The following is an 18,659-nucleotide window of genomic DNA, read 5'->3' on the forward strand; positions in this document are numbered from 1 at the left end:
TGCCGTTGTCTTGTGGTAAAATGTGCGTGAGTCACAGTGGCAGATGTGTTATTGTAAGATTTAAAAAAGTGTATGCCCTGACCAATTCATCTCACTCCCACTTAGAGGAACATTGCAAAAAGTGTGGATGTGCTCCTCTATTTGGTGGCACTAACATTCTGGCCCGCAGTCCTAATAAACTGAACCGTGAGATCATTATTGATGTTGGTCACCTTCACGATGACCGAATAAGTCGATCGCACTAGCAAGTGACGAAATAGAACAACTCCGCACTCATGCGGCCCCCGATACTGATGACACGTGACCGTGTGCACACAAGCTTTCTGCCCTGCATTTGCGTTTTCAAGTTTATGATCATTTTGGTATGCCATGTCTATTCGTTGTCTGCCAGGTCTCATGGCGCTTATGGTGGCGCTTATGAAAGGTAGCGATACAAGATAGATTAAAATTAAATTATGGGGTTTTACGTGCCAAAATCACGATCCGATTATGAGGCACGCCGTAGTGAGGGACTCCGGTAAATTTAGACCACCTGGGGTTCTTTAACGCGCACCTAAGTCTAAGTAAACGGGTGTATTCGCATTTCGCCCCCATAAAAATGCGGCCACCGTTTCCGGGATTCGAACCCACGACCTCGTGCTTCGCAGCACAACACCATAGCCACTAAGCAACCACGGCGGGTGGTACAAGGTAGATATAGAAGTTTGACGAAGAGAAAAAATATTAAGGAGATGCATCCAAAAATGCTAGACTGAAAAGCATGTCTAGCGTACTCGATTAACTCAAGCAGGCTGACTATTTGTCACAGCCCCGTCTCAAAAGAGATGCCAATAAATTGTTATTATCATCATCATATTAGAAGGAAAGGTGACTATTTGCCGCAACCAACTTCCGAAGGGAATGCAAATAAATCATCATCATCATTATCATACTGTGCATCCCCCCCCCCCCCCCCCCAATAAACTTCAGTTGACAGTCGGCACACTGTCTTCGTGGTCTTCTTTGCCGCTGTTTTATCATTTTCTATAATGATAATTCACCTTTTCCTGTAAGGGCTGCGGAAAGGGTACTGACGCAGGTGCCTACCCTCCCCCTCAATACTCCTTCCTCTTACTAGCTATTTGCTGCGAACTACTGTTTCCCTAAATAAAATCGTTAAAAATGTTGCATTGTGATTACTGTTGCCGTCAGTTTTTCATTGTATGTTTGCGCAATAATTGAAAATTGCATTGCCACGAAGCCGGCGTAACACGCGAATCTTCCTCAAATAAAGGCGTGATAACGCGAACCCGAAGGCAGAAGGAGTAGGTCCAACAATGAAATTATCCGTATAATGATCATTTTTAATGGATGAACATATTGCACTCGATCGGTGCCCCTGCGCGAGACACGTACTGTTGCTACGTGGCCTCTGAAGGAAATCAAGCCTCCCGTTCCATAGGAAAAGGGTTTATTATGAATAAACCGAGAAACGACTCCGTGGGTATAGCTGCTGTTGCGCGTGGTCCTAAGCACATGCTTCGTCCTCTTCTTTTGTCGTGCTTGTTCCAACAGCCTCTAAGAAGGATATGCACGTGTGGAACAATGAAAGTTATTTAAGTGACGTGGCACTTTCTCCCCCCAATTTTTCTTATTCGATTGCATGACATTATTGCCATCTTGTCTGGAAAACATGAGCGCACCTCACCACACGTCAAAAATGGAAAAAGAAGGTCTCGGATTTCCGTTATCATGATCCCCCTTGTCATTGTGTTGTGCCACAAGTGTGGCAGCGAGCTCTCACGCAAATATCTCATTCAATTACCTTGATACCATGTTTTCTCCCTCACGTGGCTAGAAAAGCCATGCGGATCGAATACGCACAGAAATATTATTTAAAATCCGAAAGCGTTTTCCTGACCTACCTGTCACCGCAAGTAATAAGAAAATGGTTCAAAAGAGTGCGGCTTGCGTACCTCTGCGCCTCCAAAAGTGAGAGCATGTAGTTAGCGCAGAAGACTTCCTCCTGGTGCAGTGACGCCACCGTGCGGATGTTCTGAATAGCTTCGGCGGCAACCTGCATCAAGACAATGGCAGCGCCCTCAGTGAACATGGTATAGAGCGGTTTTTAACCCGGAAGTGTTTTATGCCGTTGTTCAGCATCACCTTTCTGTAGCGGATGTGATGTCAGCGCGAACGCGGTGAAGCGAAGTACTGCATCATGACACTAACGAGCGCCGACGGTGAGCTCTTTGGTAGTTTCAGTGTTGCGAAGGCTCCACCGCTGTGTAGCCTGGTGTAGGCGGCGTAGGCCTGCTGAGGTGACGACGCAGTTTCCGCACATGGTCCGCTGCAGCGAAGGCGCATTATTTGCGGGCCGACGACCGTGTTGCAGGTTTGCTTGGCACGCGATGTCCTGTTGGCGAGCGGCATCCAGCTGCCGAGTCGCTTCGGCGACGATACGAGCATTTTGGCCCGACTCCGTAGTGTCTTGGGCAGCGAGTTGAGTTGCGACGCGCTCAGCTTCAGGAATGCGAGTGGCATTGTTCGTAGCGTGCACCGCGAACGCGCGAAGGCGTTCTGCTTCACACTGGCGTGTCTCTCGCTCGCCGCACCGAAGCGAGATTCGCCTGTCGACGTCCTTGCCTTTCTGCGCCTCTTAGCGCAGGAGTTTTCTTAGTTGGTGCGATCGCAGGTGAAGCAGTAGGCGGCGTGTAAGCACTGCTGATGCATGTTGAAGCTGCACTCCGTAAGTGAAGAGGCGTGACAGGCTAATCGGACGTGAAAAACAAACCATGTGCGGACACTGCGTCGTCACCTTAGCAGAAGGCCTACACCGCCTACACTAGGCTACACCGCGTTGGAGGCTCCACAGCGCTGAGTGCTAAGTGCTCACTGTCGGCGCTGGTTAGTGTCATGATGCATTACTTCGGTTCACGGCTCCTAGATTGCGGCGCCATCCCTGTGAAGAGAGATCATATTTTACGCATTCGCGCCAACGTCACATGCATTACAGGAAGTTTATGGTGGACCCCGGCATAAAACACATTCGTGTTAAAAAAAAGCGCTGGACGAGCTGGTCTCGTCTTTGCCCCTTTTTTCCAGGTTTGCACTTGACGAGCTGAGCTCGTCTTCGGTGCCTAAATGGTTAAAAGGAAAGTGTGAATGCCAGATTCCGCGGTAGCCTGTACTTAAGGAGAGAACCCGGTACGATATGTACACGGAAGTTTCAGGACAAAACATCTACTCAGAGCTTCAAGTTATGAACGATGGCAGTAAATGTTTTGCCCATGAATATGGTGGTAGAAAGACGTACAGAAGTACGCTGAAAATCCGCAGGGGTTTGATAATCGATACTACAAGTATGGCGATGATCATCTGTCATGCGCAGCAAGAAAACATAGCTTTAAGGCGAAGCGAATAAGGTCACATGTCAGTCATGAGTTAAGTGCAGTGACTGCATGCTTCGCTGACGGTCTGAATACAAACGCCAGGCATGACTAGCAGAAAGAACAGAAGAGCAACTGCACACCATGGTATTCTTCCACCAGGTTTGCATGACACTCCCAAGTGCCAGTCCCTGTTGTACACTGTGTCGTGCAGAATATCTTACGTGTGGACAACCCCCATATCTCTGACTCGCTCATTGACCAGGACACGTGTAAAGCAAATATGACTTGTCGAGACAATAATTGTCATGGGGCCTGTACAACGTGTGCTCGGAACTTCTTAATTGCGTTAATTCTAGCTGAGGTGTTTTGTAGTATCTTCGAATGAGTTACGACGGGTCCGTAGCTTGCCATTGCATGATTCAGCAGACAGGCTGTGCTCTCGTGAAGACTAGGAGCAGCAAAATGTAAAAACCGAAAATTGCATTCTTTAAAACACTGAAAATGTTGATGACGAATATATAGGTCACAAATGTGTCCTGGAAATTGTACCTGCGAAGAAAAGGACATGAAATCGTGTTGTGAACAGAAAGAAGACTTCGAGTGCAAAACAAAAGTGATTATTTGAGATTTGCTTCGATCGCATCAGTAGTCCGAAACATGAGCCAAGTTAGGCGCTGACGCTTGCAAATTGTGGACCTGCAGATTTCTGTGGACCAGGTTTCTGTACTAGCAAAAAGATTATCGCAGCCCCAACAGCCTGCAATTATTCGTCGTAGTGCCTGCTCTTACGAGCAGATACTTGAGGGAAGCCATAAATAACAGCATTTGACTTCGCCTTGTCTTCGTCGGCGCCATATTTAAGGGAGTGTGCATCACACACTTCTCACCGCACCACGATCACCACTTGCGTGTTGACCTCACCACAGACATGTTTGTTATGCAGTTTGTGATATGTAAACGCACGCTTAAAGTGTTGCAAATGTTTAACAATACTTGCAGGCTTTTTTGGTGTACTGCAACTAGTACATGGACGCAGAGAAAGGACAAGACACACACACACACGCACACGCACACGCACACACACACACACACACACACACACACACACACACACACACACACACACACACACACACACACACACACACACACACACACACACACTACACTACACTAGACTACACTACACTACACTACACTAACTTTTAGCAACCATTTTCCACCGCTAAAGAACGGTGATTGTATATGCTACTCATAATGTCAGAGACGTGTTCATTTACAGTGACCGTTAATAGTCACAACATGGCAAAACAAACAAAACAGTCACTACTATCGGTGACACACAGCTCTTTCCTTGAATTAAAGTGTTGTTGAAAGGGTAGCGCTTTAGGATACTTGGTATGTCATGATTAAATGGGAGAGTGGTAGCGCGAAGGAAAATAGTTAGACGACGAGCCAAGCAAGAACTAATGCTGCGTCTGAGTCTCTCTCCGTGTCCATGTACTAGTTGCACTAAACCGAAAAAGCCTTCCAGATGACGTATCAAGCCTAAACTTCCACACTGATCAAATACTTGCAGGCTCATTTACTTGCGTTCTTTATTTGGTTTAATTTTGTGCTATTATTATATTCATAAATATCAAGAAATGCGTTGTCTTTCTCTGTGTTAACTCATTTCACCTTCGCTCTGCGTCAATTTGCGCCACCCTGCAAGCTCTTAAGACGAATACTAACAGGCCTTCTCAGCTTCGCCACGTTTGGCATTCTTTACCGGCACGAGCTTAAGAACAGGCACCAAGACACAACGGAAGCCGAACAGGCTGCGGCAGTTGTACCATAATAATGCTGTATAGTCAAATCGGAATATACATGGACACTTCAAACTCGAGTTGCAGGTGCGAATTGTGTGTCGTGTTTAAGAACATGACCTCTCTGCACTCCCTGCTCATTTCGTCTTCTGTCGGTTAGGTTACAGTAGTTCATTAGGAAAACGGATGGTATATGAATTATTAACGAAGGGAAGTCCCGCTTGTCTCTGCAGTGTGCGGTTTAGTCCATAAAAGGCAGTGATTGGTTATCATTGCGTTGCCGTCATACCTTGGTGGAGTATTCGAGTGCCTGCTTGGAGGATATGAGCTTGCCTCGCAGCATGCGGCTCTCCAGGTACGTGGAAAGCAGCACCAGGGGCACGAACGCAAGCACGATGAAACCGAGGTGCCAGTCCCAGTAGAAGGACATCACCAGGCACGCGATGAGCGCTGAGAACGCCTGGCACATCGACGTCAGCTTGCTGCACGTGCCCTGAACGGAAGGCGTGCGTGCTTGTTTTGAAAAGAGTGGTAAAAATGTTGTGAATTACCTCGAAATTTATTGCTTTGGCTAGCGTAGGAGTTGGCATTTTTTAATTCCGATTTACCTGATATGTATGACCTTGGTACTTCGCTGTTTCGCCAGATAGTGAGACAGCACCATAAGCTAAGTTCTGGATTTGGATTTCCTACTTAACAAAGCCTTATAAAGAGAATAAGAAGTTCAAATAATTTACCTTGTAAAATTACGTCGCAACATTTGTGTAGAAACGTCAGACACATATTGCATTTTCCCCGTTTAAAGTGACTTCATTTACAAACTCATTTATTTGTATTCTTATTATTAGCGTAAATAATAGTGACATGCTTCTGATGACCGGTACGATAACAAATTTCTATGCTGCAGTATCTGAAGTTTGTAACCCCAAGTTGGTATTATTTTATAACATTGACTTTTAATAATAGTAACAAGTTTGACGAAAACCCGTGTTTTATTTCACCGTGTCACCTGATACGGTGAAATAAAACTCACCAAAATTTTGAAAAAGCTATGAAATGGCTACAACTTGGCCTTTACTCACGATGAATAGGAAAGGAAACAACTTTCGCTTAAGTATGGTTGAGATTGCGTAGCGCGAGTGCGTAGATGTCAAGCTAATTATCATGGGCTCTGTTTATCGCTTAGCTCGTCATCTGAATATACAATGACTGTAGCAGCAACCGTGCCGGTAAAACTTTCTCCGTGGCGTGAACGGACGCTGATTCCCACGCTATTCCTTGGAAGGCGTCATATTGACGTTGCTTTAGGCGATGTTTTAAGTTTCCAAATTCGCCAATGTAGGCTGCGTCACTTCTTTGCTCTAAACTTTGCAGACGACACCAGGGGTAGCTTGATCTTTCGAGGGGGTCCATCAGGCACACTACTTGACTGCGTAACTTGCTGAAAGGGACATGCGCCGCCCAAACTCCAGACACTCACTGACGCCACGTTCATAGGGGATGGCAGTGCACTTGCTTGTCTTTGGCAGTTTGGCGAATAGGTGCTGAGGCAGGATGTTCTTGCTCTCTTAACAGTTGATGTGGGTAGCCGTAGCTGGCCAAACACTATGCGTTGAACAGGGCAAGCAGAGTACGCCTTGTGCCCATGAGTATCTGACGAACGCTTGCGGGTGTGATTTCTCTTGGCAAACTGAAAGAAGCATTTCCTCCAGACAAGAAACAGATTTTGCACGGTAAGCTTTCTTTGCAGCTTACTTCTAAGTTAGCGAGGCTTTGATTACTTGGCGAATGTATGTCACATCAGGAAGATCTGTATTCCGTGCGAAGAGTCCACGGCGCAACTGACGCTTGCGATATGAGTGCTTTCACTAAATGCGAACGGCCCAATCGTCTGGTGGGGCTTTCGGACAACACAGATAAAGGCTACAAGCGTCTCACCTGCAATTCGCAAAGTGCCAGGAATGCTAGATGCCACCGTATCGTTCAGCTTCCTACATAATTATGTCTTTTATGCTAGTTTCGAAGTCATGATTTAAAGCAATCCTATCGACAATAATACCTACTATTCGAAACTCCTCCGTTGTATATTCGGAGATATCCGCAGTTCTCTATCAATCTCGCTACTTCACTAGTCACCAACGCCGAAAACCCTGTAGAATTGTTTTGCTTTCTATCGAAGGCTAGTTCAGATTCAGATTTCAGATTCAGATTTTATTAGTACCAAAAAAGTTGTTACAACATCAATAATATACAGACAAGGGTCCCAAAGTGAAAGAACTGTAGTGGGTAAATACCCTTGGTACCCTTGGTAAATAATACAACGTGGTGATATCTATAGACAGCAAATGAACGCTATTATCAAACAACGTCGACAGATTAAATACATTATTAGACAATTCAATTCAATCAAGCAAACACGAAACACGAACATGGTAAGAAAGAAACGCGAGAACAAGGATGGATGAAAACAACATGGATGAAACCTAAGAAGTGACATGTCAGAGAAAAATTTTGACATACACCGCTAGAATCGTAGTATAGTTATCGCAGGAAATGACACTTAAGTAACTTTTTGAAGATTTCAAGAGAAGAGCATGATTTAATAGTTGATGGTAATTCATTCCAAAGAGAAATAGCTGTGAATGCAGATGTTTTTTTGCCGTAATTAGTATGAACCATGGGTAACAAGAAATTGTTATTAGCCGCAAATCTGGTTGCATTTTTATTCTGCAAAAGGTCAACTGCAATAAAAGGAAACGCAAGGTTATTATGAAGCAACTTGAGGAGTAAGACAACTATGTTAAACTGGAACAAATGATTAACAGGCAAGATACTGTACAAGCGAAGTAACGCTGCAGCATTGGATTGCATAGTACTAGAAGTGATAATGCGCATTGACTGATTTTGGATGTGTTGAATTGATGATAAGTGACAAGCGTACGTGTTGCCCCATGAAACAATACCGTAATTAATGTGACTATGAATGAAAGCAAAATACAACGCTAGTAGAGCCTCACGACAGAAAAAAGGACGAGCTTTGATTAATGCGCGGATACCAAACGCAGTCTTCTGCTTGAGATGTTGGAAGTGACAGCGAAATGTAAGGTTAGAGTCAAGATGAATGCCAAGAAAAGTAACATCGGTGCAAGCGGGAATTGAATGAATTCCAAGCTTTAGTTCAGGAATAAAGGTTAAGGACCTCTGAGCACTTTTAAATAACATATATTTAGTTTTTAGAGGATTCAGAACCAAGTAATTGTTACTACACCATTTCATAATGTTACTCAATGCAATATTTAACTTTGAAGTAAGCGCAGTAATACATTTATCAGATGAAGATATGGTTGTGTCATCTGCGTATAAAACGCAATGATCGTAGTTGGAGGAGCTAAGAGAATCCGGAAGATCATTAATATATAGAACGAAAAGCAAAGGACCTAGAACTGAGCCCTGTGGTACACCCTGGTTAATACATTTTGTTACAGAAAAAGTATTTGCTACATGTACTGTATATTTCCGGTCAAGTAAGTAGCTTTGCAAGAATGTTAGCGCAGGACCTGTTATACCATAAGACTGAAGTTTATTAAACAGGACCCGATGGTTAACCGTGTCAAACGCTTTAGTAAAGTCTAAAAAAACAGATCCGACCAAGTTTCCTGAATCGATACATTTTTTTATGTAGTCAGTTAGAGACAGCACAGCTAAATTAGTGGAACTTCCAGGGCGGAAACCAAATTGGTTGTTTTTTAGCAACTTAAACTTTGTTAAGTAGTCGTTAAGACGTTTAACAAATAATTTCTCAATTAGTTTACTAAGGCAGGAAAGAATTGCAATCGGTCGGTAATTAGTAACCGTTTGTTTGTCGCCTTTTTTCAAAACAGGAATTATCTTAGCGTTTTTTAAAAATGAAGGGAAAGAGCCGTGTTTAAAGATTAGGTTGATAATATTACAGAGCGTGTCGGAAACTAAATGTGCCACCAGTTTTAAATGCCTTACACAAATTTTATCTAAGCCAGGCCCTGTATTTTTAAGATTAGCAATCGTGGAAAACACTTCATTTGGTGTAACTGGTAAGAGGAAGAATGATTGTGTCGGACGGCTTAAAGTATTATACTTAAAGTATTATACTAGTTGTATTACTACTAGTATTACTACTAGTATTATTGTAATACTACTAGTATTATACTATTATACTTAAAGTATTATACTAGTTAATGAAACATTGTTTAAACAAGGAAAAAAAAACACATTTTTAGTGCGCAATTCGTAGGAAAGAAGGAAGAATACGACAGGACAGAGTGCACCTTGCACTCTGTCCTGTCCCCTTTTTTCTTTCCTACGAATTGCGCACTAAAGATGTGTTTTTTTACCTTGTTTAGACTAAACCACGTGCTGTTACACTCAGGTTATGGCCCCCTTCCAGTGACTCTCACCAGAACATTCCCTCCTGAAATGCAAGACATTGGGCCTATCTTGAACGCCGCACAACGTTTGCGGTAGCTTTCTGCCGGCGTATCCAGTCGTCACTGGATACGCCGGATACGCCGGATACGCCGGATCCAGTAGTCACTACATCCATTCGCATAATTTGCATGATTAAGGCAGGAACTGATCCCAGGTTGGCGCACGCAAGCTAACCTGGTGTGGGTAGTTATGCGTTTAGCGGGCCTTTAGCCTGGCCACATCATTCCTGAATACAAATGAAGTACTTTATTATTATTATTATTATTATTATTATTATTATTATTATTATTATTATTATTGTTGTAATGAAGCATAGGCCGCCCTTGTGTATGTGCCGACTGAAGAGGAAGACGAAGTACCGTGCCGTAGAGAACCCCGTGCTACGAACAGTCCTTGCAGTGCCTACCTGTACCTAGCGTTCTTGCAACGTTATCGACGACAATAAACCTCGTCGCATTGGAGGTTTCTGTGATCCTTCGCCTCGTCCTGGAGCTCCGCACTCAAACCATGCCAACACCAACATGATCGCCCTGCACTATGCCTGATCCAGCCACTTCGTTGCCTGCACCACCGGCTGCTTCTGTCGTCTGCGCCGGCGTCCCTCTTCATCGCGACCCACCCATTTTCAGTGGGACCGCCGAACACGACGTGGAAGACTGGCTCTCATCGTACGAACGTGCAAGTGCCCATAACAAATGGGACGACCAGTCTAAGCTGTCCCATTTGTCTTTCTACCTCGCTGACGTAGCCAAACTGTGGTTCTTCAACCACGAATCAGACTTTTCAAGCTGGTCAGCATTTAAGATCCTTTTTGCCGAAGTGTTTGATTGCCCCGCTGGGCGTAAGCTCCGTGCTGAACAACATCTGCGCCAGCGCGAGAGACATTCACCAGCTACATCGAGGATGTTCTCGATTTGTGCAAGTGGGTAAGTCCCACCATCTCAGAGGATGACAAGAGCAAGATCGACAAGATCGACTACAATAAAACTCGTCGCATTATTATTATTATTACCGTCAGCCATAATGAAATGAACAAACGTATTCCTATCCTCCACGGGAACAGTACTTACTCCGTGAACACGGGCCGTGTCCGTGGACAAGGAACCGAGGAGGGCGTCGGGTGTGTTCTCCAACTCTTCGTACCACGCCAAGTCCTGCGAGGGCGTTCAAAAAGCCTAATTTATTTCGCTCACTTAACTGAGTACAATGCGGGCAGCAAAATAAAATTATGGATCCTTAGCAATACAGCTTCAGCGAATGATGGAGAAAATAAGTTTACATGAACTGTCAGCACACAGCTATCGGATCTGCGGCAGACAGAACTGGCGAACGTATTGCGACTGAATCACGTGAAGTGTTGAGTGTTCATGTTGAATAAGCAAATAATTTACAATGCCGGAAGATCAGGCTATTTGACAGAGTTGTCTACTGAATAGATTAAAAGCAGCAAGAGCAAATTACTGGTACTTAGCAACATTCCTTATGCACGATTATTCCAATAATTATCAGTAATTTGTTGTAGTGAATGACTGGCGTATGACAGTCGAGGCCAGTGTAGAAAAAAAATAGAATGTAGGTGTAGCGAAGGGAGTAACAACGCTCCAAGAAAGGAGTCGGGTTTCTTTTTTGTTGCTCAACCTGGTTGTGCAAAGGGCAAACATGTGACGAGAATCCACGGAAGGCTTCAAAGGCCCCATAAAGGTCCCATACCGCAAATGCCCCATAGAATAGGGTTTTACATAAGGGGTATGGTAAATCAAGCCGATCTTTGTAACATAAAACATAGGATGAACACAAGTGCTTCGCAGAAACCAGTGCTTCCTCTCACCTGTTTAATAATGGCCGAGAATGTCAAGATACGAAGCCTCCGGGTGAGGTTCTCGCCCACAACAGAGAAGGTGAACGTCTGCGTAGGACAGAACAAATGCTTTTAGCCCTGTGACGCCTTTATCTGCGAAGTGATTATGCGAGCATGATGGGCACTGTTGCGTCAGTGATTATTCATAATGAGCTCTCCCGCATGTTATGCCATGCTCTGCAGTGGCATACCAGCATTCAAGTGGGGGGCACGCCTAAAGCTTTTTCAGCCCCTCTCTCTCATATATATATATATATATATATATATATATATATATACTGTGAGCATTATATTACCTCCTCATCTTCATCTGTATATATTCATCATCATGGCCAGCGTCATTCTCTGCAGCGCGCGTGGTGCAAAATAAACCGTCGAGGTTTTACAGCTGCCTCGCAATATATATAAAGTAAGTAGTTCTTCGGATCCGGTATTTAATAAATTAAAAGTAGTGCAGACGCACGTAGGAAAGCAAAAACATTTAATTTCGACGTTTTGGACGGGGACCAGCCTTCATGAAAAGTGAGATTGCAAGCGCACATATTTCTAATTTATACATTTTCTCCGTAAGAACAACAAAAATGAAAAAAAAGAAGGGTAGTAGCCTATGACCACAAGCACGCGTATATTTACTGGCGTCATGAATACCACAACGTACATTGACTCATGTTAAAGTCAACGACAAAAAAAAAAAAAAAAAAAAAAAAAAAACGTGAATACAAATTTGCACACACAAACAGTGGCGTTATCAGATGACCACAAATCTGCGCGTGCATACAGTGGCATTATGAGTGAAGATAAAAAATACGAAGCAAAAACAAAACGTACGCAGTTTGTGAATAACCCACACTGGAACAGTTGCAGATTCAGTCGTGTCCACAAAGGAGGAAAAACGCAGCCAGTGCAATGCAGGGGAGCGGGGTCACACTTTAGCAAAGAGCACGCGAGGACTAACAGCTGTCCGGAGAATTTTTTCTGTTCTTTGTTTGCAGATACTGCAACGTTTGTGCTACCACGAAGACCGTCCTTTACGATTTTTTAAAAGTGTAACTTAAATGATGCGAAGATGCTTTCTTCACGATTCGTTCTTTCAGCACGGTCGATTATATAAGGTAAAACAGCCGTAGCAGTCCGTTCACTAATTAGCTAAGGTTGGTTAAATAACTTTTTGAATTACTGGTGCTAACACCAAAGTCGGAATGGTAGCATTGGTGGTGAACGCCGCAGGAAGCAAGCGCAATTAACCCGATGTTGGAAACGCCATCTGTTGCTAAGATATTGGCCGACAAAAAGTTCGCTTTTTCCTACACTGATACCGAAACTGGACGCGCGGAAAGCACCAGAAGAACTGCCAGCGTAATGCTTCCCGCCTCGTTTGCCTTCTTTAAGACGTTACTCAAACGGGTTGATCGCCTGTATGCGCCACCTAGTATGCAGCGTGCTGAAAGATCTAATAGCGAATAAAGCTTCATTACATCAGTAACATTTAAAACGACTGTTCTCATTAACTAACTCACTCGCAATGATATATCAGGTTTGCGAATCACCATTGCTATATAAGAAAAAAAAAGAGGCTGTAAAATGCGCCAGTGGCAGTCATTTTTATAATTAACAGATTTTATCACAAGTCACACATGGCGAACCATTAGGGACCAGTAAGTTGTAATAGTTTATCCGGACACGTCCCCCGTCCTTAGAGAACTGACAAAATTGTCTGACTTTTCTTGCTGTGCTAGTTAGCAGCTGACTCCGCAATCGCGGTATGATGCCTCAATTCCTGGAACGTGCAAAAAAAGAAAAAAAGAAAGAAAAAGAAAATCTAACAAATAATTACATTTTAAAGAACTAGCTTTTCTCAGCTCGTTCCTCAGTTTTATGTCGTCGGCGCCATTCGCAGTGCAGGCCTTGGCAGCGTGCCAGAAGGTGCTTTCACCAATGAGAGAGGTGGGTTCGGTATACACTGCAGAGTGTAGGGGTGTGAGAATACTGAAATTTCATCTCAAATCGAATTCGAAACGAATAATGCCGAATAGTGGCCAAAATATCGAATATCGAATACAAAGATTTTATTGAAAATTTACAGAAAGAACAAAGAAATGATGTCGAGCACACAAAGCGGTGAGTGACTGTTACCGCAAGACTATACAACTTGTCATGCAGAAACACAAGCTGTTCCACATGACCTGGCTTCAGGCTCTCTCGCCGCGATGTTATGGTGTTTCCTGTAGTTGAAAACATGCGTTCACTGGGCACCTATGTAGCAAGGATGAGAAGATATTGCAAAACGATTTTGGAGATTCCTGGATACAGTGAAGCTTCGTGCTCTTTCCAATATTTCTAAGGATCATCCTTTCTTGGAATCAGCGGCTCATTGAAGTATTTTTCAACTTCTTGATTATAAGGTGTGAGCTCATTGTGCTGGTTCTGTTTTGACGCCAGCAGTTGGACAGTCTCCCAGACCGTTCCCTGGCCTTCTTTGCTTGCGGCATGACTTGTTGATGAGTCATGTTGATTCCTTATCCCGGGTACAACCCAATATAAGCGCGCGGCGACGGTAGGATGTCACGGAAGATGTTTGTGTAAAAGTGTTTTACGCGCTTGGAGCATACGCAACCGAATTACGCAAAAGTTCATGCCTCCGTTTCCGAAGCGAAGTTGTGAAGGGCTTGACAGTTTTCTCATGTGTTTTTTCTTAATGTGCGGAAATGGCATAATCAGCTTTAATATAAAGATGCGCGCGCTTTAGAACCAGGAAACGGTGGAAGTTTTAACAAAAGGCCTACTGTAACGACGTTAGCATTAGTTTTAAGCACACCACCCTAGCCAAGTTGCACCATTGTCATTTGTCGCGTATTAGATATTCGTCCTGTCAAATTATTTGAAACTTCGAATACTAGCTATTCGAAAATCAAATAGAATTATTCGATTAGATATTATTCGATTCGAATTCGAAACTGGAATATTCGCACACCCACAGAGCAACGTTGCAGACGTTGCTCTCCGCGCATTATGGACGGCAGAACCCATCCATTGCGCCTGCATAATCGTGAAAGTTTCACCTTTCCTTACCTGCTGGTGGCGCTGCAGGCGTTTGCCACTGCATCGCGTCTGCCACTGGATGCTTAGAAAGTTGGCGACCACTCGTGCACCGGAGAGGAGCGTAGTAGTTTCAACCAGAGTGGTATAAAACAATTCACAATGAACCGTCCTGGAGGAAGCAGGAGCTTCCGACCACACAGCAAGCGATTCGGCGCGCTCCAGACACCGCCCAGCTAACGCTTAATAATTTGAGTTAAAACTTTGTAACCGTCGTGTCATTCTTTCATGTGTCGAATCGAAGAAGTGCGCCTATTTTTTTGGCGTAGGGTTTGTTTAAAAGTCATCGCTGAACGTCACGTAAACAGGGGGAGGGGTGTTGGCGGATCGCGTGGTATCACTGATGCGTGGGTCGATGACTGTAGTCAAAACCATATTGTGATCGCCTTTGGTTTATGCGGCGTGTGCCCAGCTTTCGACCAGACATGGTCATTCCGTGGCTTGGGACATCGGCCCTTGGCTGACCGCGCGCAAGTCAGCGATTTGAGACCATTGAACCAAGGCCTTCAATTTGCCTGACGTCCACAGATGACTTTTAAACAAGTCCAACTCCAAGAAGCCACGCTGCGTTTGGTGCGCGTTTGGAAAAGGGCCTTTTATTGCGCGTTCAAGAAATGCTGGCACGACACTGCAGTCACGCGGTCAACAGCTATCCCGTAATGAAAAAAAAAAAAAAAAAACGGGAGTAGAATTTTGGGTGTCAAGACCGTTTGAAGTTCAAAATATCAATGCTCCTTTTGTTTTTTCAAAGATAGTTAGACGGCCCAAAGAAATTCGAGATGATGCAAGCGGCGGACGCATGAACTCTTTATGGTGGGAAATGTTCATCGGCAGCCTCCACGACGACGCAGGTGGGCCAGACCCGGCGAGGCACGAAATATTCCTCGCTGCTCTCCAAGAGCGTTACATAATGCACGTATCGTCTGGAAAACTGCACACGCATTTCTCCATGGTGATGAATGGGCTAATGCGGTCCCTAATAAAAATTTCTAGGAACATTTTTTAGACCGTCTTTAGACTATTGTTACTGGAACCGACCAACAGTTAATAGAACTCCTCCCAACGGTTTTTAGGCTTCCTAACAACCCCCTAGTAACACCCTAGAAAGAAGTGGCTACCAACATTATTTCGAAACATGTTCATAGGCTGTCTATAAGCATCCTACTGTCTAGAAATATGTACCTTCCTTTAGACCTCCTAATAATGTTCATTAAATTCAAGCAAGTTCATAGGCTGTCTGTCAACTTCCGAATAATTGTCTAGAAAGCACTTCCACTAAAATGTCACGAGGATAAATAGTGGGCCAAACTACATTTACAGAATATACTGTATGTACAGAGAAGGCACAGCCAAGATGGCAAAATAACACCAAGCGCGAACGTGCTTTTTCGATCGTCGTCTGTGCAGTCTTGCCGAGTGCATTTTTGAGAATGCGGTAATGGCCTGTAACAATATCTTCCAGCTGGAAATTTCATGTTCCCCAGATGGATCAAGACTTCTAATCCCAGCTGCAAAAAGCTTGTTGCAGCTGAACAGAATTTCCGCTATAATAACCCCAGCTGGAACGGGCAATTCTTTCCATCTGGGTTTTCATACATATTACGTATTACATACTAGTGCGCGCAGGCCGGCGATTTTCGAAGCCCACAGTAAAACCTCTTTGGACATAATACGCATAAATATTGTGTTTTGTGCTAACGTTTGCGCAAGGGATCCTTCCATTATGCAGCTGTTCTCATGATCAGGTATTTTAATGACATAGTTCTGTGTGGATTGCCTTCGAAAGTATACATGACCCCAGCGTCGCGTAAAGCTGAACGCAGTGCGGACTTCCAGGCGTCAACCAAAACAGACCCTCACCTGGACGAAGGCTAAGATTCCAGTGACGACACCGACGAGGAGGAAGAGGAAGCAGTAGAACAAGGCGATGGACTTGATCGACTCTGGGCTGCCAGTGCTCAGCCCCTGCGACGTAGGGAAGTTGCTCGCATTGTGCTTACAGAAAGAAAACACGCATAGTGAACCTACCACCGCGAATGCGCCTCACGCAGTGATGTCTTTTAACAGCGGAGCTGTTTAAGCCAAGCGTTAGCCCGTAAAGTGCGAACAGAAAATGTGGGCAGATCTTGCGGTAATGCAGAAAGGGTCCAAGTGCAATGGCACATACCCCTGTGAACTAGCGAAGCTGAGCCTGGACAAGTCTAGCCAAGCATAGTTGCGACTACTTAAGCTTAGTCAGTCATCGATAGCCAATAAATCGCTAATCGATAATCCACAAATAATCAATAAATTCTGGGAAATGGTGGGGAGGACTTGGTAGTGCTTAGCCTAACCCAAATACGTCGCCAATACCTTGTGATAGCCAATTGATAGCTAATCAATCATTATCATCATCATCAGCCTATATTTATGTCCACTGCAGGACGAAAGCCTCTCCCTGCGATCTCCAATTACCCGTCTTGCGCTAGCTGATTGCAACTTGCGATTGCAAATTTCCTAACTTCATCACCCCACCTAGATTTCGGCCGTCCTTGACTGCGCTTCCCTTCTCTTGGTATCCATTCTGTAACTCTAATGGTCCACCGATTATCCATCCTACGCATTACATGGCCTGCCCAGCTCCATTTTCCCTCCTAATCTCAACTAGAATATCGGCTATCCCCGTTTGATCTCCGATCCACACCGTTCTCTTCCCGTCTCTTAACGTTAGGCCTAATCTTTTTTGTTCCATCACTCTTTGTGCGGTCCTTAACTTGTTCTCGAGCTTCCTTGTTAACCTCCAAGTATTTGCCTATATGTTAGCCCCGGTAGAATGCAATGATTGTACACTTTTCTTTTCAACGACAGTGGTAAGCTCCCAGTCGGGCTTTGGCAATGCCTGCCATATACACTCCAACCCAATTTTATTCTTCTGTAAATTCCTTTCTCATGATCAGGGTTCCCTGTGAGTAATTGACCTAGATAAACGTACTCCTTTACAGACTCTAGAGGCTGACTGGCGATCCTGAATTCTTGTTCCCTTGCCAGGCTATTGAACATTACCTTTGTCTTCTGCATATTAATCTTCAACCCCACTCTTACACTTTCTAGGTTAAGGTCCTCAATCATTTGTTGTAATTCGTCCCCATTGTTGCTGAATAAAACAATATCATCTGCAAACCGAAGGTTGCTGAGATATTTGCCGTTGATATCCTCACTCCTAAGCCTTTCCAGTCTAAGAGCTTGAATAATTCTTCTAAGCGTGCAGTGAATAGCGTTGGAGAGATTGTGTGTCCTTTCCTGACCCCTTTCTTGATAGGTAACTTTCTACTTTTCTTGTGGAGCTGTGGAATCCTTGTAGAGATTTGCCAAGATATTAAAACATGCATCCTGTACTCCTTGGTTACGCAATACCTTTATGACTGCTGGTATCCTTACTCAATCAAATGCCTTTTCACAATCTATGAAAGCCATATAAAGTCAATCAATAGCCCATCGATAATCGATCAAAAATCAATAAATTTTGGAAAATGCTGGGGGTGAATTGGTAATGCGTAGACTAGCCCAAAAACCAAGACTAGCTAGGTGCCCATCATCTCCGCTCTCTCTTTAGCATTGCGCCTCCAGTGCAAGCTACGTTAATTTTCAGATGGCGACCGTGCGGAGGATCCATGCCATCTTTGAAGTCTAGAATACGTATATGGTGAAACTTTCAAGACAAATTGCGCGCGGTAAGAAAAAACCATAGAGCTGAGTGTACCAAACGCTACCACCTTCAAATTTCACACGTGTGTTATTCGCGCTTATTTCAGCGGAAATATGGAAAAACTAATTGTTCCCCTTTTTGTGTCTTTTCTCAGTGTGCAGCCAGTGCCTCAACGCTGGCAGCATTAATGCCAGGAAGTAGCATACGAGGGTTTATTGACCCGTTGCTTGCTCCTAAGTTCACGTACTACGTGACGGCCACACATACTTAAAGAGGTTGAGACATCAAATTTGCGGCTTGCGCGTTATTTGTTTCAAACGTTTGTTATTGCTCCAGGAAGCATGATAGACGCTCGAAGATTCATGTATTCTCGATAA

The 18,659-nt window shown here is 44.2% G+C and overlaps 1 protein-coding gene across 1 annotated transcript in view; it reads right to left on the minus strand.

Annotated features, from left to right (window-relative positions):
* Positions 1-18,659, minus strand: part of LOC119439963 (phosphatidylcholine translocator ABCB4) — a 148,119-nt gene that overhangs the window by 48,507 nt on the left and 80,953 nt on the right. The window contains exons 14-18 of the mRNA XM_049662682.1: positions 16,458-16,562; positions 11,472-11,549; positions 10,714-10,797; positions 5,469-5,672; positions 1,956-2,056 (exon numbers count right to left, since the gene is read on the minus strand). Coding sequence (XP_049518639.1) covers positions 1,956-2,056; positions 5,469-5,672; positions 10,714-10,797; positions 11,472-11,549; positions 16,458-16,562 — 572 coding nt within the window. The remainder of the gene's footprint in view (positions 1-1,955; positions 2,057-5,468; positions 5,673-10,713; positions 10,798-11,471; positions 11,550-16,457; positions 16,563-18,659) is intronic.

Source organism: Dermacentor silvarum, chromosome 2 (genome assembly GCF_013339745.2).
Source record: "Dermacentor silvarum isolate Dsil-2018 chromosome 2, BIME_Dsil_1.4, whole genome shotgun sequence".
Lineage (NCBI taxonomy): Eukaryota > Metazoa > Arthropoda > Arachnida > Ixodida > Ixodidae > Dermacentor > Dermacentor silvarum.